Here is a 21,425-nt window from a genome sequence, read left to right as displayed (position 1 = left end):
AAATATCATGGTAATATCTCGTATCAAATCTCATATCTCAAATAAACATCAACATCATATTCTAATCGCATATGCTACGCAGATACAAATGATATGTTCCTGCAAGACGCACTCAGCCATTTTCAATATTTCAACTCCACAACTCACAGACTGATAAACATCTTGTACAAAGGCGTCAGCATCCATCTCCCAATGCATGCTCGCATCCGCTCTGAGACCCTGATTATTATTTTTGGAGGCGTTTACAAAGACTATGTATTTGAAACCTTGGCCAGACTGCTCCAGCATGTGCTGCTTGATCTTATGCGCTATCGCTGCCGTTGCGTCGCTGTCCAAGTCTTGGTATTTGGCGTTGGTGAGTGACGCATTCAATACTCTGCGCATGACTGGGCGCAAGTGATCCATGTCGAATTTCTCTCTGCCAATGGTCGTGTTATTAGCACTCATCGCGCCGTCGACGTCACCGTTCAACAGCTTCAATGCCAAGTGCGTGGCTACTCGGCAAGTGCTCGGTGTGCTTGCTGACGCTGTTGGCTGTGTGAGTGTGTAACTGTGTGCATCATGTGCTGTATATCTAACTAGCCCGACATGTTAGAAAGGGATACCGAATCTGTATGCTCGAGATACTACCCACACTGCAAAACCTCAAGCGATGTGTATACGGCGGCGCGTTCCACCTCCTCTATGCCGCGCTCCTGTGGCACTACTACGCGACGGTGCTGAAGCGTGCGGGCCACTCGAGCGACACTCCCACTCCCACTTGCGCCGTCTACAACTCTCGCTACACGCCCTGTCTGGCCGACGGACAGGCGCGGCGCTGCCACCGCGATGCGTGCGGAGGACGCGTGAAGGCGCCGCGCACGCGCCACTGCTCCGTATGCCGCCGCGACCGCGCACAGTTCGACCACCATTGTGTCTGGTTCGATGCGTGTATCGCGCGCGACACTCTGCCCTCCTTTCTCATCACGTGCGCGCTGATGCCCGTCGTGAGTGTGGTTGGTGCTGCACCGATCCTCCCCAGTCTGCTGACCAATTTCCGCCAAGTGCGCGAGCTCAGTAGACACGATGCATGGGTCCGTTCTGTTTTCTGGGATACTCCCGCTGCTTACTTTCCTGGCCCCGTGGGTGCGCGGGCCATTCGCTATGCGCTGGGATACTGGCGGTTTAGCACCGCTGCACACACTGCACACACCGTACGCGACATTAGACTCGACGTGGCACTCACCGCTCTCGCGGCTACCGTCGTTAGCGGTGTCGCTGCCGCCCTGTTCTGCACCGTCATGCGCGGTGTCTTGGTTTCGCACTCGAGTGTCGACATTGAGCGGCGAAGGTCGTTTGAGAGGGTGTGTATGAATTAGCGTGAAAAGCGTATTCAATACTCACTTACAACCCCTTTTAGCTCACGCAGCAGGCTCACAAAAACCCCTCGGATCCTCATCTACAAAACACACTCAAATATCTCGAGCCGGTAGAATATCTCAGAGTTGGCCAGCAGGTGCTCAAAGTGGATGACAGAATATGGCATCTGGGCTGGTACAGGAATCTTGAGCGGCTTTTCTGTGAGTGAGAATTTTGTACCCTTTGAGCGCCATCTAACAAAGTCATACGGCAGTTGGCGAGCATCAAAACACGCTCAACGAACAAGTGCTACTGGAACAAATCGGGAAGAAAGAAGAATGATGTTTGTGTTGCGATTTGTATTGTGTTCGCGTCGTGTATTACATCCAATTCCAACAATTCAGTTGAATGACTTCACCCAACACACTCACACCTAGCTCACCCAGCTCACCCCAGAAAAGCCCCGCAAGCACCGTTGCTGGTATTGTCGATAGTGAGGATGGCGGCAGGGAAATACCGGTGAGTGTACGCAGTGATGGAAGGTGGGCGAATATTTCCACGACGACGACCCACAGCTAATCGTGGCACTCAAAACAGCGTCAGGAAACAGATCAAAATTAGGCCGGGGTTTAGACCAGTCGAGGATGTCGAGAGATATCGACCGCCTCAGAGCCGGCTGAGAGCTGCATCGGGGAGTGCGACACCCACACCCAAGAAGAATAGCAGTGACAGTGGCGATGGTGATAAGAGTTTGAGTGCTGGTGATGAGACTGAGAGGCGTAGTCACGCAGCACAGAAATCACCCACAACCACTCACTCAGACGACGATGAGCTAACATCCAAGCTTTCTAGTCTCCGAATTGGTTCAAAGACATCCAAGTACGCGTCTGCTGAGCCAATTCAGACCCAGGAAAGTAGCGGGCGAGGACGTGGGCGCGGCAGAGCCCGAGGCAGAAGCAAGGGCAATGGCGGGAATATAAAGCGCACCGATAACACATGAAACACACTGTAAAAATGAAATGTAATCATCATATCACACGCTGTTGAACTTCATCTTCAGTCTCCCTGATCCCCAATTCCTCTGCTGTAGGCAGTCGAGTCTTGTGCTTCTTTTTCTGGACATCTTCCGGATCCGATAGCAACACAGCGGCGACGATGCAGACAGCCTCGAAGAAAATAACACCGACAACACGAATTGTCGTATCCCATTTATCCCTCTCAACCTCAGTCCTCAACTCACCCGTGGCCACTGTGATTCTGTTGTTGAGCGACTGTACATTTATTTCGAACGCCTTTCCATCCGACTGTGTCTCGTCCTTGCGGTTGTTCATATCGAGCTCGATGTCATCCTTCAATCCGCCGACGTCCTCCTTCATCTTCTGCTCCAAACCATCCACCTCGCGTGTGAGCGCCGTCGTCAGGCTCCGCAACGCACTCGCGTCTGCACGGCCTCTGATGCTGAGCTCCACACGCAGCTCCGTGAGCGCTGCCTGGAAGAGGTAGCTTGACTAAATACGCGCTGTGAGACGGTTTATCCAGTTTCGTATCATCCACACCCACATTCTCGAGATCTTCTCTCGTCATTAGAGAGCTCCTGGCTATCAAGGCGTGTTGGATGAGCAGAGTCCTGTTCGGTGCTGTGGATTACTAATGCTTGTGTTCGATACACAGTCCACTCACCTCGTCGCTACCATTATTATCTCAGAGACACGCCTCGAGTATGCATACGCTTGCAACGTAGTCACAAACTTGTACGTATCAAATGGATGATACACTCTGTCTGCTTTGCCGAGGTCCTTGAAAAAGTCAAGCGTCGGCGTCGTTGAGAGTGGTGGCTGCGGTGGGTTCGTCGATGGTATGACATCCTTGTTCTCCTTACTTTCACTCCACCCGCTACATCGCCGACGAGTCGAGTGGAATTCTCGTAAATTTATATTTCTCCTGTTATTCCTGAGTAGCTGTCGCACAAGTCCAGACATGGGTGTTGGAACGGGCGCTTAGATATCGATTTCAATCTTAAAATACATTTCTTTATCTTTTCTACAAAGCTGCGCCTACTCTTCTGCCCCGATCAGCCAACCCACTCCGCGCGTTAACTTCTCCTCCAACCCCAGACCAAATGTTTGGTGTGGATGGGCTTGTGGTTGAGAATGGCTCTGCGAATTGCTTGATGATGACATCCCTTGCGACGAAACACCCGGCGATCCTGCTGATACACTCTTCAATCTTCTCAACCCACCTGATAGCAAATGACGTGTTTGTGTTTCGATTGTCGTTGGGCGAACAATCGAGGCGAGTACCCCACTTGCATCTTTCACCGTTCCCTCCTTCTTCTCCATTGGTACTATCCTATCTTTGCTCTCTTCCAATTCTTTCCACTTTGATAAAACATCATGCAGTCTCCGATGAGGACACAACCGCATAGCTTGAGCCAAACAATCCAGCCTGTTAGAGACTGACGACCATCTGATCTCCACGCCCAGTTTGTAGAATGACACCCATCGTCTGTCTTCTTCGTCTTCACCGAACGTCAGCTTTTGTTGGTAATCGTCAGTCTGCGTAACGCTAAAAGCTTGCTCATAGTCTTCATATCTGATAGCAGCATCTATTACCCTCCCTAAAACCTCCACTTGACGTTTGGTGTTGTCTTTCAGACTGCTGTCGAGACCTTCAGCCAGCGCCATAATTCTGGCGGGATGCTGATACGCATCCCTGTGTGTACTCAACAACTGGTCAATAAACACCAACTTATCACCCTCCAGTCTGACTTCGAGCGGTGTTATGTAAACACCTTGAACGTTTACCAGGTTGAATGAGCAGAGTCTCGATGTTGCAAGTATAAACTCTTTGCGAGAGTTAACATCACGTGCATTCTGAGCACCTACTTCTAAAACTTCCTTAGATAGCCTCATGTATCCGTAATTGATATTTCCGTCTGTCGCATTATCGAAGAATTCTTGGGATGTTTCCAACACTATTTCGTTCACTAAATTTCTATCAAGAGATGACAGCAATGAGTCTGGAGAAGACAGGAGCTCTCTGGCTAGTTCAAATTCTATGCTTCTGTTAGAAACACATTTTGTACCATCAAGATGCAAACCCACTCGCAGAATTCAGTAGACCACTAAAGAAAATCCTAACGACAATATCCCGCTCTAACAGCCCAAGCGCTCTGCCATCATCACTGTTCGACAGCTTGACCATGTCATCTAGCAACGCTTCCCATTCTGATCCACTCTCGATATTTTCTCCTAAAGTACCCACGCTTCTACGCGTCAACATCCTCGCCCATGTCAGTTGTTGTTCGTAATCACACAACTCGATTCTCGATAGGGTTACGTTGATTGACCATCTAGCCAAGATCTCCATCGATTCAATGTGTATGTCTAAATGATCGAGAAGTGAGCCAAGTTGTGATACATCGAGAGCCTTGAATCTTTGTACGACCTCTGCACGACCTTCATTCGTGAAATCTGTGACATCTCTCACCCTGCAACTCAAACCACCTTCCCAAGCAGGCATACATTCGAAGACTCTTTGAATAGTGTCGATAATGTCAGTGCGTGTTGTTGTATAGAGCAGAGTTAGAGATATTGCAACCAGTAGTTTGTCGTCCTTAATCACCCTCTCGCTAATACTCAAATCAGGTCTGCTAGCTTCTATCAAGCTCAAAACCGAATCCATTTCAACGGCGAGTATAATATTGATAAGCAATCTCTCGTGGAGTTCGGTATCGGTTACTCCTGTTTGTCTTTCATTCCGCGACTCCAGAACGTAAAGATAGGGCAGAAGTGCATTCTTGATCCTTGTTGGAAAATCCTGAGGACTGCTTCCAGCCAGGTATGCTTTTACTGAGTCCTCATAGGACATTTCCTGGAATTCTAGTAACCCTACGTTGTGATTGCACTCTGCCATTTTGAGTAGAAGTACAAGATCTTCTCCAATCCTATCCAGCCCCAGCACACCACGTGCTGCGCCATGCTGAATTAGCGACAGTGCATTGTCGAGTTGTCTGCCAACAGCATCCATTTTGATTGCGCGGGATATGTACCAATTCGACGTGCTCTCGTCCGATGGTAGGATATTGAGGTATCCTGTTGGAGGTATACTGACAGGTATGGCTTCTAAGATTGCATACCGGCTATCGCTGAGTATGCTGGGATATCTATCGATGAATGTATTAAGTCTGGCAATTTCACCTCTCGCAGCTAATTCAAGGGAGGTGTGTTGCACTGGCGATAGTAGAAAACGAGACAAATCTAGCGGTTGCCGTTGTTCCTCCGCTGTTTCTACATCCTCGTCATCCTTCCAAGGATCGTCGTCCTCGTCCTCGTCTATTTGCGACGAAGACGTAAGTAGAGTGTATGTGTCCAGCCTATAGCGCCTTTCTTGCAATTCGTGGTCTCCGTCGATTTTTGCAATAGCTTCATCGACGATCGCCGTTTGCACTTCGAATGAGAAGCACACGACACTGAGAGCTAAAGACTTGAGCCAGGCAACGTCACCGATGCTGCTGGCTAGATGTAATATCTGCCCTGCCTCGCTGCCGTCGCCGTTGAGCGCTTCAATGAGCTTCTTCTGCGAGTGGATAGCCTCCGCGTCCATGGCAGTGATTGTGAATGTGATTGTGAGAAATGGAACATTAAATTCAATTACAATGTGAGGTGGTCTTTAATTTCTTCTTCACTCAATTTTCTAAATGCCGGCATTCCAGGCAAATGGCCCGCTTTGTCACCGGCCAAAGCTTCAGGTGGATTCTTGGTATCCCACTCGCTTGGAATGTGTATAATACCAATATCGACAGTCTTCTCTGTCATCTGACCTTCAAAGCCTTCTTTGAGAGTCAGTAGCGACGTGTGTATAGCGTCCTCAAGCGAAATGTCTTCATTGTATCTCTTCTCTAAGAATGTTTTGGCGTTGACCATATTCTTACCCATCGCCGATGCTTTCCACGCCCAATAAGATCCAGATGGATCCACTTGGTAAAGCGACGAGCCGCGTGTCTTATCATAACCAGCAACGAGCAATGAACAACCATACGGTCTCATACCACCCTTCTGCGTAGCTCCTTGCATAATTGAAGCTATTTCACCAACCATCACGCGTGTAGGCGGGTATTCGTTGAACATTTTCCAATAAGCCTGAGCTGATTTCCTAGCTGCAGTGACTAACTGACGGAAATCTGGTCCCATTCCAGAGTAAACGCATCCAATCGTTGGACAAATCAGGGCCACTTTTTCAAGCATGCTATCGTCAACCAATGGACTTGGCTGCTTCTTCTCCGTTGCGATTACGACTCCATTTGAGGCTGTAATTGTAAGTGAGCGGGCGAGAGTACGAAACTACGAGCTACACACCTTTTACACCTAAACTCGTTGTACCTTGCGCTACTGCAGCCAATGCATGATCTACTTGCTTCAGTTGTCCTTCAAACGTGTTAGCTGGGTGTCGATCGAAACTTGCAGCCACCAGTGGGTTTGTATTTCCTCAAGAACTTTCAGCCACAGTTATACACACACCTGAAGGAGAAAATGTTGTGAGCGAGAAACTGTACGAATCTGACATGTTGAAGGTACGTAATCAAAGATATTATTGTTGTGGCTTGAGAAATTAAGATGAGCATATGGCCAAAATACATTCCAATTTATCATTACACTAATCTCATACATTTTATCAAAGTGACTTGAGTACGTCAGCAGCAAGTGAGAATTCAAGGTCCGTTTTGCACAGTCCATTGGCTGTCTGCTGAAGATTGAGCGTCAAGGCCGTCCAAAGTATTGACATCCTCGCTTGAGATGTTGATATTGATCGATTTGGCGTTCTCATTTTGTCTATCAACGTTACCAGACTATTTGGGGTGATTAGAAGCGAATTAATACCATATACTAGCGCACCTTTGGTAATGGCACGTAGCCCTTTGCAATAGACCACCCTAACATGACATTCGCCGCGGTTGTATGGTACTTCTCGGCAACTGAGTTAAGAGTGGCATCTTTCAAGTGGTACTTCCTAGCAAGTGGACAGTACCCCTGCACCAGTATACCCTTGCTCTTGCAGTAATCTGCCAACTCCTGTTCTGAATACAGATCAGCACGTAAACACGCAAACATCTATCCCACCTACGAGCATGGAAGGGGTGTATTTCGATTTGGTTGACGACAGGCTTGTGACGTGGATTTGAAGCCAACAGCTCGTTAATGTGGTGTTTTCCATAATTTGAGACACCCAAAGAACGAATTTTACCCTCGTCCACCAACGTAGACAGCTCCTCGTAGGCTTTCATGCGAATCTTAGAGCCAGATTCAGGTGAGTGAATGAGCACTGTCTGATGTTTAGCGTGACTTTAAGAGCACACCTAACCCACCTAGATCCCAGTAATCTAGCTTCGCTTCAGTGAGAGACTTGAGAATAGATGTTCTCGCGTTGTTGATCGCACCTGTCCACGGATCGACCTTAGTGATGAGAAACAGTTCTGAGCGTGGGACACCAGAGTCATGCACACCGGCGCCAAATGCACTGTGGTTGCGATAATAGCACGCTGTATCTAGGCAGCGGTAGCCATTTTTGATTGCACTGCTGATAGCACTCGAGTCTTTGAGCAAATACGTTCCAAGTCCGAGAATAGGATGCTTAGCGCCATCGGCGAGCGAGATTGGAGTAGACAGATTGCGCGACATTTCGACTTGATTGTTTAGATGGAGGAACGTTCACCTGATTAATTGGATTGGATAGCTCAATGACGTCATCGAGATTAGGTTTTTGCGGTGGCTGGAGGAGCAATAGGTAAATAGGTGTAATGATTCCATTCGTATTTACATCATTTCAACTATATTAAGCGCAGGTTGCAGCTGCGTGGCCTTGTATCCTCGAAGTACTTCTGGCAGGTAAGGGTAGTACTTTCAATAATTCTATAACGTTAGTCGCTACAATTACATCCTGCCAAACTAGAAAGAAAAAATAATGAAAGATTAAAAATTTGTCAAATGAATGGCAAAAGTATATCTCTCCGAGGTGGGCTCGAACCACCAACCTCCCGATTAACAGTCGGACGCGCTAGCCAATTGCGCCATCGGAGATCTGATAAATCTTAATATCTTTTAAGTTAGATTCTTAAAATGTTCTCAGCTAAAATTACGATTTACCTTTGTTATTTTCCAAGCTCAAGAAAAGCTTACATTAAACTTAGCAACCCCTTTGACTTCTCATGCTTTAAGAAGTATTGATGGACGCAGTTTAATCATGTATCGTCTTAATAATATATTCAGATCTCGTCATCATCATCTGTAATTCTACAATTTCTTCATGTATCTTAATGTAATGTCGAGTGTCGAGTGTGAACTTTACCTTCGGTTTACGTAATATAATTGAGGATGCGAAGAGCAGCGAAATAAGGCAAAAATAAAATCCCAGTGAATATAACTAAGCGTGATCGGATGATGATAATGCAAGATTCAAATGGATCATTCTACTTAAATTGGGACAGTTCGCATTGTACAACTATTGAACCAAGACTGATGGGATTTTTGCAATTTGATTGATATAGAACACCTCAGTATTCATGCAAGCGTGTCTTCATCTTTAAATCACCCTCGTATCCACTCTGCCGACTGAAATGCTTTGAAATCCATCATCTGAATCCGGTAAAGCAGATCAATAGGAAGACAATTCAAATGAGATTTACGTTGCTTACTATTACGATTTAATTTTGGCCCTGAAATCCCTTTATTAATTTGGATTTTAGTTTTAGTTTTGCCGAAATGAGACTTTTCGTCATCGTCCTAAAAGCTCCGTTAACTCGCTCGACCATCATCATCATGACAAAATTAGAGTACACTTCTATTCCAGATATTGTAAAGGTGAGCTCTGTTCTCCTCTGGCTCATTCCTGTGCCTCGTTAGCTCCATGCGAAAGCAGCCGACAACCCTGGAAATTGGTCTTCTTCGATCGGAGCTAGAGGGTCTAGAAGAACACTTTCATATATCTCCGCTTTTTCTGCCCGTTTATAGATTTCTGATCAACCCCCGCACGTCCGCGTGTCAATGCTTAATTGGGGTTAGGGTTACTCATTTCATCATCGATCATAGCCAGTCGGTTGCCTTTTTCGTCGGCCAGAGAATCTAGCCAGGGCGCACTTGACAATACAACTAACTCGCTGCCAGATTCATGACGAACTTGAAAAGTCTTTCAGAGAAGGCTACACGGTCGACATTAAGAAGCGTGTTGAGACACTCAAGAACTTGGCCTACATGTTCGAAGAGAACTCTGACATGATTCAGGAAGCTCTCGAGGCTGATTTGGGCAAGCGTAGACAAGAAGCCTACATGACTGAGATTTTCAACTGCATAAACAGCTGTATCGGCGCTGTGCACAATGTTCACAAGTGGGCAGCTCCTCAAAGCGTCTCTGCAAAATTCCCTACCAACATGCTCGGCCCTCAAGTCAGGAGAGAAAGCAAAGGTGTTGCATGCGTGATATCACCATGGAACTACCCCTTACTTCTTACAATCGAACCTGTAATTGGAGCTATCGCGAGTGGATCGCCTGTAATGATCAAGACGTCGGAGCTTTCAGAGAACTTTTCAGCTACTCTCACCTACCTCCTTCACAAGTACCTTGATCCAAAGGTTGTTCGCGTTGTCAACGGTGCCGTCCCTGAAACAACAGCCCTCTTGAAGCAGAGATTCGGTCATATTTTGTACACAGGTAATGGTACCGTGGGTAGGATTGTGCAACACGCTGCGGCTGAGCACTTGACTCCAACCACTCTCGAGCTCGGTGGTAAATCACCAGCAGTGGTGGCAGATGATGCGAATTTGGATGTCATTACTCAACGACTGTTATGGGCCAAGGCAACAAACGCTGGTCAGACGTGTGTAGCGCCAGACTATGTTCTCTGCACACCTGACATGCAAGAGAGATTGGTTGAAGGCTTTAAAAGAGTAAGACAGACAGACCAAAGTCACGATGAAAGACTGACATTCATCTAGGTTTATAAGCAATTCTACCCTGAGGGTATTCGCAACTCAAAATCTTTCGGACGTATCATCAACGACCGCCACTTTGGACGAGTAACAGGTCTCCTTAAGGACACAAAGGGTGACATTGTTATCGGTGGTGATAGTGATGCTTCAGATAGGTTCGTGGCCCTTTCAATTGTCAAAAACGTCAAAGCAGATGACGCATTGATGAAGGATGAACTATTCGCACCAATCCTGCCGATCGTGACGGTACCATCAATGGATGCAGCTGTGAACTTCATCAGGAGCCGCGACCACCCACTGGCGCTGTATGTCTACACGCAAAGTGATCAGGTTCGCGAGAAAATCTTCCAAGGCACGCTTTCAGGGTCTGCTGTCCAAAATGATGCACTTATTCAAGTAGGTACAGAGGAACTGCCATTCGGAGGAGTAGGAGGAGCAGGACACGGTAGTTACCACGGCAAACGCACTTTTGATGTGTTTACGTATGAGAGAGCTATATTAAGAAGCAAGACATGGTTGGAGTTCCTTTACACCAAGAGATACCCACCATACAGCGAAAAGAAGCTGAAATACCTGACCAAGGCGCTTCGCAAGCCAATTGACTTTGCCAAACCGGGTCACGAGTCCATGTTCGCCGGGATAGGCAAATTAGCGAGAACAGGAGTTAAAGCGACGGCAGTAGTGGGAGTAGCAGCATATATAGCCAAGAGATATGGAAAATTATAGATTTTGTACATGAAATCGATCTTGTTGATGTGCTAATAGACGGGGGTAAAAGGGCGCAGTTCTAGAAGCGGCCAAGGAGGTGGATCTCGATCGAGTGGTGGATAATGACTGATTTCATATTACAGTTTGAGCTGCGTGATTCTACTTGAAATCCACATAAATCCAATTTGATCGATTCCGTGCACAGCTTCTACGTTTACCACCACACCCAACAACCTACAAATATAAATAACTCTGTAAGGCAAAACAGCCGCGTAAAACACGTAAATGTCTTCAACTGCAACGGGCGATGCTTCTAGCTCCGCGTCTTCACCAACACAGAGCAGCACATCGGGCTCGGGCTCAGGCAGCAGCTCCAGCTCCAGTTCATCTCCAACCTCATCCAGTTCCGGTAGCTCCAGCTCAGACTCGAGCTCATCCCCGACTAGCTCCAGCTCTAGTTCAGATGGCTCAAGCTCATCTAGCTCATCCCCGACTAGCTCCAGCTCCAGTTCAGACGGTTCAAGCTCATCTAGCTCATCCCCCACCACTAGCAGTAGCAATAGCAGTAGCAGTAGCAGTAGCAGTAGCAATAGCAGCAGCAGCTCTAGCTCCAGCTCCAGCCCCACTAGCAGCAGCTCCTCCAGTCCGACGAGCTCTAGCAGCAGCTCTAGCTCCAGCCAAGATTCTAGCTCTAGTACAAGCTCCTCAAGCCCCAGCTCTTCCACAAATCCGGGCTCGAGTAGCAGCAGCAGTAGCAACAGCAGCAGCAGCTCATCAAGCAGCCCCACCTCCAGCTCATCCAGCTCAAACCCATCCTCAAGCTCACAGCCAGACTCTTCATCCAGCTCACAAACGTCAGTTGCTCCTTCCTCTACCTCTACCACCTATCCTGCCCAATCCTCTGACACAAGTACTTCCAGCGCTCCGAATACGTCGTCCACGAGCTCCAGTACTTCCAGTACTGACTCTTCTAGTACAAGGACAAGTACGAGCTCCTCTGATGCGCCTACTTCGAGTACAGGGACAAGTTCGAGCTCGACTTATGCTCCTTGGACTTCAAGTAGCACTAGTTCGAGCTCGACTTATGCTCCTTGGACTTCGAGTAGCACTAGCTCGAGCTCAGACTATGCTCCTTGGACTTCGAGTAGCACGAGTACGAGCTCGGATTATGCTCCATGGACTTCGAGTACGAGCTCAAGTACATCGTCATCCTCACCCACTTCTACCTCCACCTCCACCCCCGTCTATGATAGCACGACTGACACGACTCCCTCTAGTTCTTCCAACTCTTCCGATTCTTCCTCTTCCTCTCCGTCTTCTTCTTCTTCCTCGCTATCGACATCTTCTACACCTGTTCGTAGTCGACTTGGCTTGAGCGAAAATTTTCTGACTAGATCATAGATCCTCTCTACCTCGACTGATGAACAAGGTTCTGCCACCACTGTTACTGTTAGCTGGTCAGGCGTTCCCGTTCAGGCCGATAGTAGCGACAGTACTAATGCCGGTACGATTGGTGGTGCCGTTGGTGGAGCGGTGAGTATCCATCCTTTTGACATGACTTAAGCTGATTGCGATTAGGTCGGTGGTGCTATTGTTCTTGCACTAATTGCATTAGCAGTCTTCATGATCAGACGCAAAAAGAAAAACCAGGTTGGTAACATTACATCTCTTTTAATACTCTAACACAAGTCAGATGGAGCCAAACATGGGTGATGCTATTTTTTCGCCTGATAGAGGCAACGAGGATAGCTCAGCTGGACCATCAGACCAACCAACACCATTTTACGGTGGATCATCGAATAACATGTCACAACGTCCAGGTGGTCCTATCTTACCGATGACAAGAGATGAAGCTGAGGAAGCAACATCACCTCATCACTCCACTGCGTTTGATTCATTCGATAGTCATTCGGGTGGTCCATTCGCTGTACCAGCTGCTGGTATGGCTCAATCGCAAAACTCCAGCGGTTCAAACAATGCAGCAGTGTCTAAATTCAGGGAAGCTGGTCTTAACCCTATAACAGAACAGGAAGGTCACGAAGCAGCTCACAACGCGGGCGTTGCAGCTGCGGCCGGTGGTGCTGCGACGGGAGGTAGAGCAGTCAGTTCCAACAACTCGAGGGGAATGCCGCCATCTTCACGCTCACACCACTCAGGGTCTGATCCTACAGATGCAGCTTACGGCGGTATAGACACTTCAGATCCTGACGCCGAGCCAATGATCAAGTCAAGACAACCTCAATTTGCTGTTTCAAATCAGGATGATATAATGCAGCACTTAGACGGTGGACCTTTGACTTCAGAGCACAACGCACATCAACAATCTGAATTGCCACCAACTTACGCCAGTCTCAATGGTCAACAGGAAGCAGGGAATGCAAGCCGTCAGAGACTTATGTCAAACGACAACATCTCAGATCATCACGAAGAGTAGATCCCCACAAACTCTCGTTATAGAAAATTTTCTTACCCAAAGCACGTTAAGGCTTTATTCTAATATGCCAGGTATACTATGGAATCAATCATATTTATATTCATCTGGTCCACTCATTTTAATTAACGAAATACTGGACAATACATTTTGCATTCATTACGCACAAGAAGGGTATCAAGAAGTGTGCTGTTGATATGATTGTGAAGTTTTAGATTGAATTGGAGTGACTGTCTTGCTCTGGTTCGTAGTCATCTCTGAGAATGGGCATTTGAGCTGAAACGCCTCTGGGAATTGGAGCATGTACCATTGTTTGTAAGGTTGAGATTGGTGTAGATAGTATCAATGGTTGGCATGGTACGGCATAGCCCCTAATATTCACTCTGCTCATGAATATCGTAGCGTCAGTGGCAGAAATGTAAGAGAGGTGGGGAGGTGCAAATGTGTTTGTGTTTGTGATTGCTTCTGCTTTGTTTTCCATATCACTCGACTTACCTGGGTGGTTGCTGTCTAATTCGCCTTGTTTTTTGTTGCGAGACAAAAAGTCAAGACGCTCGACATTGTAGAGGTTACTGACTGTGGTGTAGCGTGTGCTTGTGGTGCGCTTTAGGTTGAAGCTATTCAGAGTGACGTGCTTACAATGCTCGATGCTCAAAGGTGGTGGCCTTGACTGTGTCAGTTTATGGCTGTGAAAAAGATAGTACACACCTCATCCTGCAGCGAGCCCAGCCGCTTGAAACCATACAGCTGGAGAAAATGTGAGCAACTTGAATAAAGCAGACATACAACTTGCACTCACCCTGAGCTGTCTGTAGAAGCTGGCCACTTTAGTAGCCTTGTAGATATGCGGAAGGACGTGTTTCTCGAAAGCGTGTTTATTCGAGAGAAGAAATGACATTCCGTCGTCAGCCCATGATATAACGTGTGTCAAGCCGGGCTCGTTGAGAATGCTGTAGGTGATGTTATGGGATTGTGTAACATACACGCGAATGAAACAAACCACCAAAGTCGGGGCAAGAACTCGCCTGATCGATATGCAGAGTTGCAGGGATTAAGATAGAGATTATTGCACTCGTTAATAGTCCTGAGGACCTTGTTGACTGCTCTGTCGTGTGGATTGAGTGGATTTGGCATATGGAAGGTGAAGAATGACAAGTTGATCATAGAAGAAAACCTCGAATGGGCGTTTTGCTTGTTTTCATTGATTCATTTAAGTTGCTCGCGGGCTGAGACTTGGGACGGGTCCGCTGATTTCGCGATTTGACGGTATCTCTATAGAATGAGAGATGGAATGTATCAAAAAGGCTGGAACGGTGAGGCGGATGTAGATCTCTATTCGAATATCTCAATTTGGTCCTTTTTACCAACTCTCCTTCCACACTCTGAACGTCCAAGAGCTCATGTCATTTTCAGCAAGCCATAGGATCTACGTCAAGGTGCGTGCACGTGGTGTATAGAGGTACATGTTCTAACTACCTGCAACTTAGTCGCTCTACAAGCGCTACCTCAAGCAGGGATTGGATTGGTACATCCGCCGCGATCTCTGGAGAGACTACGCAATTGAAATCAGAGCTAAATTCGAAGCTAACAGAAATATCACGAATCCACGCCAGTTGGCTAAAGTGCTTGAGCACTTTGAGGAGAGATTGGCTAACCGCAAGCACCCAGATCCATATATCCGTGGGTTGCACGTGTGGAGAATGTGGATTGCACGCTGACGAGTACGAATTGTAGCTGTGCTGATGCCAGGCGGTAGTAAAGTGTGAGTTTGGCTGGTTGTGGTGGGAGTAGTGCTGTTGTTGCTGCTCCTGCTGCTTTCAATACACATGGATGCTGACGACACCGCTTCTCAACAGTGAACGTAATGCTCCAGTATGTTGAGATATATTGCACGCACGCTGCAGCCCAGCTAACGACGCCTAGCCTCCAATGTTCTCAACCGAGGAGAAGCAGCAAGTGTTGGACACCCTCAAGGCGGACAAGATAATCACATGAGCTAGTAATTTGTAGACATTTTATTAATTTCTCTTTAGTTCCCAATAACAGTCTACGCTTATCTCTTGCTTTGTGACAATGGCCAGCACTCTCAAGAAGCTCTTCCCTTATAAGCCACCAGAGCTTGCGATAGATCATCTTATCATTGGTGGTGGTGTCGTTGGACTCGCGGTGGCCCAGAAACTTGCCGAGAGATTTCCAACGCGATCGACGTGGGTTTTGCGTTGAATGCGAGTATTTCTAAAACCATTTCCAGCTATCTCATCGAAAGACACGAGAGAGCTGGCGAGGAGACAAGTTCGCGCAATTCTGAAGTCATCCACGCCGGTATCTAGTAAATGACGACGTTTAGGATCATCTTTGGTATCTTACATATGTACAGCTACCCACAGAGCTCGCTCAAGACACAGCTGTGTGTGCGAGGACGCAAGCTGCTCTACGACCGCTGCAGAAGCCACAAAATCGATCACAAGAAAACGGGGAAGGTGTGTGGTTTTTAGATGGACAATTCAAGCTAACGAGAGAAGCTAGTGATTGGCACGTCACAATCCCAGTCTCAATACCTGCGTAATCTGCACGCACACACCCAGTCAGAGAAGGTCAATGTACCTACACAGCTTATCAGCGGCGAGGAAGCGCTCAAATACGAGCCAGACTTGTCCAGGACAATCACTTCAGCTTTGTACAGTCCAGAGACTGGTATAATAGACTCACATGGGTGGGAAGCGTATCATGATGTATTCAGATCTAACCAAAACAAACAGCCTGATGGACTCATTCGAGAAGGACATCGGCGAGACGGAGTCCTGTGAACTTGTCTACGGAACTAACGTGGTGAGAATTGACCCACATAACATTGACAGCGCAAGTCGCAAGGGAGAAGGAGACGATCGTGGGTATGTGGTGCAGATGCTGACAGAAGGCTCGGATAGGACAGATGCGTTGTTAGCGAGGAGCGTCATTAACTGCGCCGGACTGAATGCCCACACAATGCTAAATATGGTCCTACCTCAAGCTGAACAGCGCACATTGTGGTATGCGAAAGGCAGCTGGTTCCAGTACAAGGGTCCTGGGGTGAGTAATGTGTCGCATCTGCTTTATCCATGTCCAGAGCCCTCGTTAGCTGGTCTAGGTACGCATCTCACTCTGGGTCTTGATGGTACTAGTGTGAAATTTGGCCCGGATGTCGAGCACCTGCCGGAATCAACGGAAATAGACTACTGGAAGGAGCACTTGAAGCCATCTGAAAAGAATATGGGTAAAGTGATAGATGCTGTACAGAAGTATCTTCCAGGCGTCGATCCAAATGGGTTTTCACCCGATCAAGCTGGGTTGAGGGTGAAGCGGTACCCGCCAAGCAGCAACCAATTTTCAGATTTTGAGATAATACACGATGCAGAGAATACACCAGGAATGATTAGCTGCTTTGGTATTGAGAGCCCTGGGCTGACTGGATGCATGGCCATAGCAGAGGAGGTGGAGCGGCGGATAAGCGAGGAAGTGTGGGGCGCTGGAAAAGGGAAGAGAGTATCAGAAGCGGGGAATGTGAGCCTGAAAGACTGGGAATAGTTGTTTTGTGTACAAATTTATACATTGCCCTATATTCGATACAGCCATCATCAATGTCAGGACAATCGTTATACAGACACCTGCGCAACTGGTACAGAGTTGGATTGAGGGATGCATGGACGCAGCTCAACGAATCGGTCGATGTAAAGGCAGGCAGACTGGCTGGTACGGATAAGTGGGTGCAGCTTTCGGTGAATTGAGCGCTGGCTGACTCTGGCTCAGATTCGGTAACAAATACTTTGAGAACCTTGAAAAGGAAATGCCAGAAGCGGCTTGTGAGTGGATTCCTATGCGTGTGCTCACTTGTACTCACTTGTCCTCTAAGGGCGCCAACGCTGGGTTCGCTATGCCCAATCTTCACCACTGGAGAACGCCTCACAAGTTCCATCTGAATGGCACGCGTGGCTTCACCACACCAGACTCAACGCCCCTCATGAGGATGAAGTTGTGAAGAAGATCACAGCCCAAACGGAGCACTGGAGACCTGTGAGTGGCGAACAACGCAGAATTCATTTCTAACGCCCAATTACTTCCCAGGCTGAGAACCATATCGAAAATCTCACTGGTACTAGAGGTGCTTTCACCACGTATAACACAACAGCACCAAAGATGTACCCTTGGCAACCAAAGGTAGCTCAGCGCCATTAGGTTTGCTCAATTATGTACAAATATTCCTTAAATTCATTTATTAGTCTCCTTATCCACCTATGCCATGATAAGCGCAGAGTCCTCAATTTACTCGGATCTAAATCTCAATCAGGAGGATCTTGAGAATATTGACGCGGCCAATGCCATTACAACTGACAATGCACAACCGCAATTGAATGAACTGCTCCAAGACGCAGAGACATGGCAATTTAGCGACTACGACGACGAAGACGACAACATCTCTACAATTCCTCGCGTTCCTACGCGTAGATCAAAGCCTGGTTTCGAGAGGCTCAGAGTTTTGGACGTGACCGAGGCGCGTTCTGATAACAATCGGTTGCAGAAGGTGGGTGGCGTGGTTTTAATCGCACCCAGCTGATTCCCACCCCAGCTGCTCAAATGCAGGCGTGCAAAGTCTAGCGATCTTGTCTTGGTCATTCTTTGCGACGATTGGGTTGAGTCTCACGTTGCGATTGGTCGGTGAGAGCTGATACAGCTACAGCAACTACTGACGCGCTTTCAGACGACAAAGTTCATGTTATCGGCGACTTTGACATCAATGTCTCTAGTAATAAAGAACCACTTTCTGTCGATAGGACTGTATATGTCACAGCGAAGGAAAATTTGTTTATTCTTCATCCCGATATTCTCATATCTGTCACTAAAGTCGCCGATACAGCTTTCTGCTCTCGCAAAGCTCTGATATCTGAGCGTATTCGAACGGTCGGTGAACAAAAAAGCAAGGCACTAGTGTACGGGAATATCATCCACGAGGTAGTTCAACGCTGCTTAAGTGATGGTGGCAACTTCGCAGAAAAGAACGTCAGGAATAACCTGTATTCAGTTTTGAAGATTTACCTCGCGGATCTATGGGAGAGTGACTTAGATTATAACGCGTCGTTTGAAGAATGCAACGAGAAACTCCAGAAACTGTATAACTTTGGACAGACTTACTTCGGTGATATTCCCAAAGATGAAGCAGAAATTTACGATGCTCGCGCTGGTCGTAAAGATACACCAACTCTCGCAATCAGCTCTTTGTGCGCCATGGAGGAGGATATCTGGTCTCCAAAGTATGGCCTGAAGGGTAAAGTAGATGCAACAATACGAGGATCACTCAATCTAAAATCGCAAGGAATGGTTAACGATATTGTGATGCCGCTCGAGATCAAGACAGGCAAATCAACTATAGGTATTGAGCACAGAGCGCAAACTATGCTTTATAGCATGATGATAGCAGAACGTTACGAGTCAGTCATTCCCTCTGGTTTGCTGTGGTACACCACCGATAATTCCATCAAGAGGATAACACCAATGCGAGTTGAGTTGAGAGGTTTGATGATCAAGCGCAACATTTTAGCCCACCATATGTCCATAAAAGAGCCGAGCAAGTTTCTCAAGAAATTCAAGGGTGAAAATGTTTCTGGTTTGCCTGATATCGAGGATAGCATTCTTCCGCCTACTATTGACAATAAACACGCCTGTCCTCGTTGCTTTGTCGCAGATGCGTGCATGCTTTACAAAAAGGCTTTAGAAGGACCTCCGAACCCAACCGAATGTGATATACATGAGCTAGTGGAGAAAAAGGCAGGTTCTCTCACCGTACAACAAACAGAATTCTTCAGAGCATGGGAGGAGCTCATTAGCATTGAGGAAGCCGACAGCATCAAGTTTAGGAAGCATCTGTGGACGTTAAATAGTGACGAGCGTGAGAGGAAAGGCATGTGCTTCGGTGGTATGAAGATTACTGACACATCAACAAACTCCTTGCAAGCACAAGATGCTCCCGTAACGTCTTACAGAACAGCCTATATCTACGAATTCTCCAAAGTGCAATTCGCGAAGCTCCCTCATTCCCAAATTGTTGTCAATGATGCGGTCGTTATCTCAATCGAGCCTGACATTGTCGCCATTGGAAAAGGTTTTGTTCTCTCGCTCACCGGTGAGAGTATCACCGTGGGATTGAACACGCCACTAAACAGCTCAGTATTCGAACGTCGCTCAGACCTCAATACACCTTCGACTGGCTGCTACAGACTTGATAAGGATGAACTTGGGACTGGTATAGCTGCTGTACGTGATTCACTGGCAAGTATGTTCTACCCAACCACCAATCCACGTCGGCGAGAACTGATAGTCGATCTCAAGAAACCTACGTACAGCGATGAGCATATCCCCAGTGACCAGCACAGTAAGGCTTATGACGGATTGAATGATGATCAGAGAAGTGCAGTCCAACGCGTTATCAACACTAATGAATACGCTCTTATACTGGGAATGCCCGGTACAGGGAAGACGACGACTGTGGCTACAACAATCAAAGAATTAGTCAAGCGTGGTAAAAGCGTCTTGCTAGCAAGTTACACTCATTCTGCGGTCGACACCATTCTCAGAAAGTTAGACACTTCTGGAATTGAGGTGTTGCGTCTGGGCCAGAGAAGCAAAATACACGAGGACGTGTTGAAATTTGTTCGAACTGTTGATGAACGCACGCAATCGATAGAAGAGCTTGATAGATTATTCTTGAATCCTCAAGTGGTCGCTACTACTTGTTTAGGTATCAACCATCCTCTTTTTACTAAGCGTCATTTTGACTACTGCATTGTCGATGAGGCATCACAAATTACGCTACCAGTTTGCTTAGGTCCCATTCGATTCTCAGATAAGTTTATCTTGGTTGGCGATCACTACCAATTACCTCCACTCGTTAGAAGTGAATTCGCCAAGAAGAACGGATTGGACATTAGCTTGTTCAGGAGGCTATGTGAACATCATCCGGAATCGGTTGTTCATCTTGCTCACCAGTATCGTATGGCGGAGGATATCATGTATCTATCGAATGAGCTGGTGTACGATAAGAAGCTTGTCTGTGGCAATGGCTCAGTTGCAATGCAGAAGCTGAATCTGACGAGCGCTTTCAAGATGAAAGAGGATAGTCATTGGTTTACGCGTATTATTAACCCAGAGTGCGTTGTGTTTAGTGTTATGCAAATTTCTAATAAAGACGCAGAAATCGCGTTGTGTTCGTCAATACAGATGAAATTCCAGCTAGAGAAACTGTCGATGGTGATTTAGTCCAAAATATTGGCGAAGCTGCAATTGTGACTAAAATTGCTGAAGGATTATTGAGGCTTGGTGTATCGGAAAACCAGATTGGCATTATAAGCTTCTATCGCAAGCAGATATACCACCTACAAAGCAGACTACAGAAACACAAGACTGTTGAATTACTGACTGCTGATAGATCTCAAGGAAGAGATAAGGATTGCATTATAGTCTCACTTTGTCGATCAAACACGAAGAATCAGATAGGTGATTTGCTGAACGACTGGAGGAGAATTAACGTATCGCTCACCCGTGCTCGTTGCAAGTTGATCGTCGTTGGTTCAGCTTCCACTATCGCACTATCGAAAAAGCTGGACGAGTTCGTCAAGCTAGTAAAGAAGAAAGGATGGATGGTGAATGTACCATCTGATGCAGGGGTTTGTGATACTCCCTCGTCTTCGCCAAAGAAGCCGGCTTTATCAGTTTCGAACAGTTCGCATCACAGTTCGCAATCAAACGTAATGCAATCACGCTCTGACACGCCTGACAAACCCCTGAAGAGAAGGCAGACCATCAATCAGTCGCCTTACAAAGAAAATAAGAAAATCAAGAAAGAAGAAGACAGCGGAGCTACGCTGTCGATCAACCAGGATTTACTCCGTGAAGCGATTTGATAGTTTGATTAAGAAATATTTATTTGTTGTACAAGC

General features: G+C 47.0%; 12 protein-coding genes and 1 non-coding gene across 13 annotated transcripts; 6 read left to right on the top strand and 7 right to left on the bottom strand.

Annotated features, from left to right (window-relative positions):
- Positions 1 to 54: 54 nt before the first annotated feature.
- Positions 55 to 447, bottom strand: J056_000261 (uncharacterized protein; the record flags this gene model as incomplete). The annotated part of the gene is made up of 2 exons (XM_009267659.1): positions 55 to 99; positions 148 to 447. 2 exons carry the CDS (start codon positions 445 to 447, stop codon positions 55 to 57), a joined length of 345 nt encoding a protein of 114 aa, XP_009265934.1.
- A 32-nt stretch (positions 448 to 479) lies between these two features.
- J056_000260 (putative S-acyltransferase) lies at positions 480 to 1,680 on the top strand (the record flags this gene model as incomplete). Its single annotated transcript, XM_009267658.1, has 4 exons — positions 480 to 538; positions 596 to 1,343; positions 1,400 to 1,559; positions 1,613 to 1,680. 4 exons carry the CDS (start codon positions 480 to 482, stop codon positions 1,678 to 1,680), a joined length of 1,035 nt encoding a protein of 344 aa, XP_009265933.1.
- Positions 1,681 to 1,746: 66 nt separating this feature from the next.
- On the top strand, positions 1,747 to 2,338 carry J056_000259 (uncharacterized protein; the record flags this gene model as incomplete). Its single annotated transcript, XM_009267657.1, has 2 exons — positions 1,747 to 1,880; positions 1,936 to 2,338. 2 exons carry the CDS (start codon positions 1,747 to 1,749, stop codon positions 2,336 to 2,338), a joined length of 537 nt encoding a protein of 178 aa, XP_009265932.1.
- Positions 2,339 to 2,366: 28 nt separating this feature from the next.
- J056_000258 (uncharacterized protein) lies at positions 2,367 to 3,317 on the bottom strand (the record flags this gene model as incomplete). The annotated part of the gene is made up of 3 exons (XM_009267656.1): positions 2,367 to 2,846; positions 2,899 to 2,965; positions 3,019 to 3,317. The coding sequence occupies 3 exons, from the start codon at positions 3,315 to 3,317 to the stop codon at positions 2,367 to 2,369; spliced, it is 846 nt and encodes a 281-aa protein (XP_009265931.1).
- A 75-nt stretch (positions 3,318 to 3,392) lies between these two features.
- Positions 3,393 to 5,943, bottom strand: J056_000257 (Neuroblastoma-amplified sequence; the record flags this gene model as incomplete). The annotated part of the gene is made up of 2 exons (XM_009267655.1): positions 3,393 to 4,393; positions 4,443 to 5,943. 2 exons carry the CDS (start codon positions 5,941 to 5,943, stop codon positions 3,393 to 3,395), a joined length of 2,502 nt encoding a protein of 833 aa, XP_009265930.1.
- A 47-nt stretch (positions 5,944 to 5,990) lies between these two features.
- Positions 5,991 to 6,903, bottom strand: J056_000256 (putative proteasome subunit alpha type-2; the record flags this gene model as incomplete). The annotated part of the gene is made up of 3 exons (XM_009267654.1): positions 5,991 to 6,646; positions 6,696 to 6,764; positions 6,858 to 6,903. 3 exons carry the CDS (start codon positions 6,901 to 6,903, stop codon positions 5,991 to 5,993), a joined length of 771 nt encoding a protein of 256 aa, XP_009265929.1.
- A 145-nt stretch (positions 6,904 to 7,048) lies between these two features.
- On the bottom strand, positions 7,049 to 8,015 carry J056_000255 (uncharacterized protein; the record flags this gene model as incomplete). The annotated part of the gene is made up of 4 exons (XM_009267653.1): positions 7,049 to 7,186; positions 7,233 to 7,414; positions 7,462 to 7,659; positions 7,703 to 8,015. The coding sequence occupies 4 exons, from the start codon at positions 8,013 to 8,015 to the stop codon at positions 7,049 to 7,051; spliced, it is 831 nt and encodes a 276-aa protein (XP_009265928.1).
- Positions 8,016 to 8,340: 325 nt separating this feature from the next.
- On the bottom strand, positions 8,341 to 8,414 carry J056_004870. Its single transcript has one exon. It is a non-coding gene; the product is annotated as a tRNA-Asn (tRNA).
- A 738-nt stretch (positions 8,415 to 9,152) lies between these two features.
- Positions 9,153 to 11,045, top strand: J056_000253 (Aldehyde dehydrogenase, dimeric NADP-preferring; the record flags this gene model as incomplete). The annotated part of the gene is made up of 3 exons (XM_009267651.1): positions 9,153 to 9,194; positions 9,498 to 10,277; positions 10,326 to 11,045. 3 exons carry the CDS (start codon positions 9,153 to 9,155, stop codon positions 11,043 to 11,045), a joined length of 1,542 nt encoding a protein of 513 aa, XP_009265926.1.
- Positions 11,046 to 11,312: 267 nt separating this feature from the next.
- J056_000252 (uncharacterized protein) lies at positions 11,313 to 13,461 on the top strand (the record flags this gene model as incomplete). The annotated part of the gene is made up of 4 exons (XM_009267650.1): positions 11,313 to 12,380; positions 12,429 to 12,560; positions 12,606 to 12,677; positions 12,721 to 13,461. The coding sequence occupies 4 exons, from the start codon at positions 11,313 to 11,315 to the stop codon at positions 13,459 to 13,461; spliced, it is 2,013 nt and encodes a 670-aa protein (XP_009265925.1).
- A 208-nt stretch (positions 13,462 to 13,669) lies between these two features.
- Positions 13,670 to 14,592, bottom strand: J056_000251 (Heat shock factor protein 4; the record flags this gene model as incomplete). Its single annotated transcript, XM_009267649.1, has 5 exons — positions 13,670 to 14,051; positions 14,098 to 14,123; positions 14,167 to 14,205; positions 14,258 to 14,408; positions 14,459 to 14,592. 5 exons carry the CDS (start codon positions 14,590 to 14,592, stop codon positions 13,670 to 13,672), a joined length of 732 nt encoding a protein of 243 aa, XP_009265924.1.
- Positions 14,593 to 14,858: 266 nt separating this feature from the next.
- On the top strand, positions 14,859 to 15,453 carry J056_000250 (NADH dehydrogenase 1 beta subcomplex subunit 9; the record flags this gene model as incomplete). Its single annotated transcript, XM_009267648.1, has 5 exons — positions 14,859 to 14,894; positions 14,946 to 15,138; positions 15,193 to 15,220; positions 15,315 to 15,330; positions 15,382 to 15,453. The coding sequence occupies 5 exons, from the start codon at positions 14,859 to 14,861 to the stop codon at positions 15,451 to 15,453; spliced, it is 345 nt and encodes a 114-aa protein (XP_009265923.1).
- A 78-nt stretch (positions 15,454 to 15,531) lies between these two features.
- Positions 15,532 to 21,389, top strand: J056_000249 (DNA2-like helicase; the record flags this gene model as incomplete). The annotated part of the gene is made up of 13 exons (XM_009267647.1): positions 15,532 to 15,665; positions 15,710 to 15,787; positions 15,836 to 15,938; positions 15,981 to 16,171; positions 16,218 to 16,998; positions 17,067 to 17,197; positions 17,245 to 17,297; positions 17,348 to 17,508; positions 17,560 to 17,652; positions 17,783 to 18,016; positions 18,062 to 18,146; positions 18,194 to 20,636; positions 20,681 to 21,389. The coding sequence occupies 13 exons, from the start codon at positions 15,532 to 15,534 to the stop codon at positions 21,387 to 21,389; spliced, it is 5,196 nt and encodes a 1,731-aa protein (XP_009265922.1).
- Positions 21,390 to 21,425: the final 36 nt, after the last annotated feature.

The sequence above is a fragment of the Wallemia ichthyophaga genome (genome assembly GCF_000400465.1).
Source record: "Wallemia ichthyophaga EXF-994 unplaced genomic scaffold scaffold1, whole genome shotgun sequence".
Lineage (NCBI taxonomy): Eukaryota > Fungi > Basidiomycota > Wallemiomycetes > Wallemiales > Wallemiaceae > Wallemia > Wallemia ichthyophaga.
Note: the sequence above shows the minus strand (reverse complement) of the source record. Positions and strands in the feature narration are given on the sequence as shown.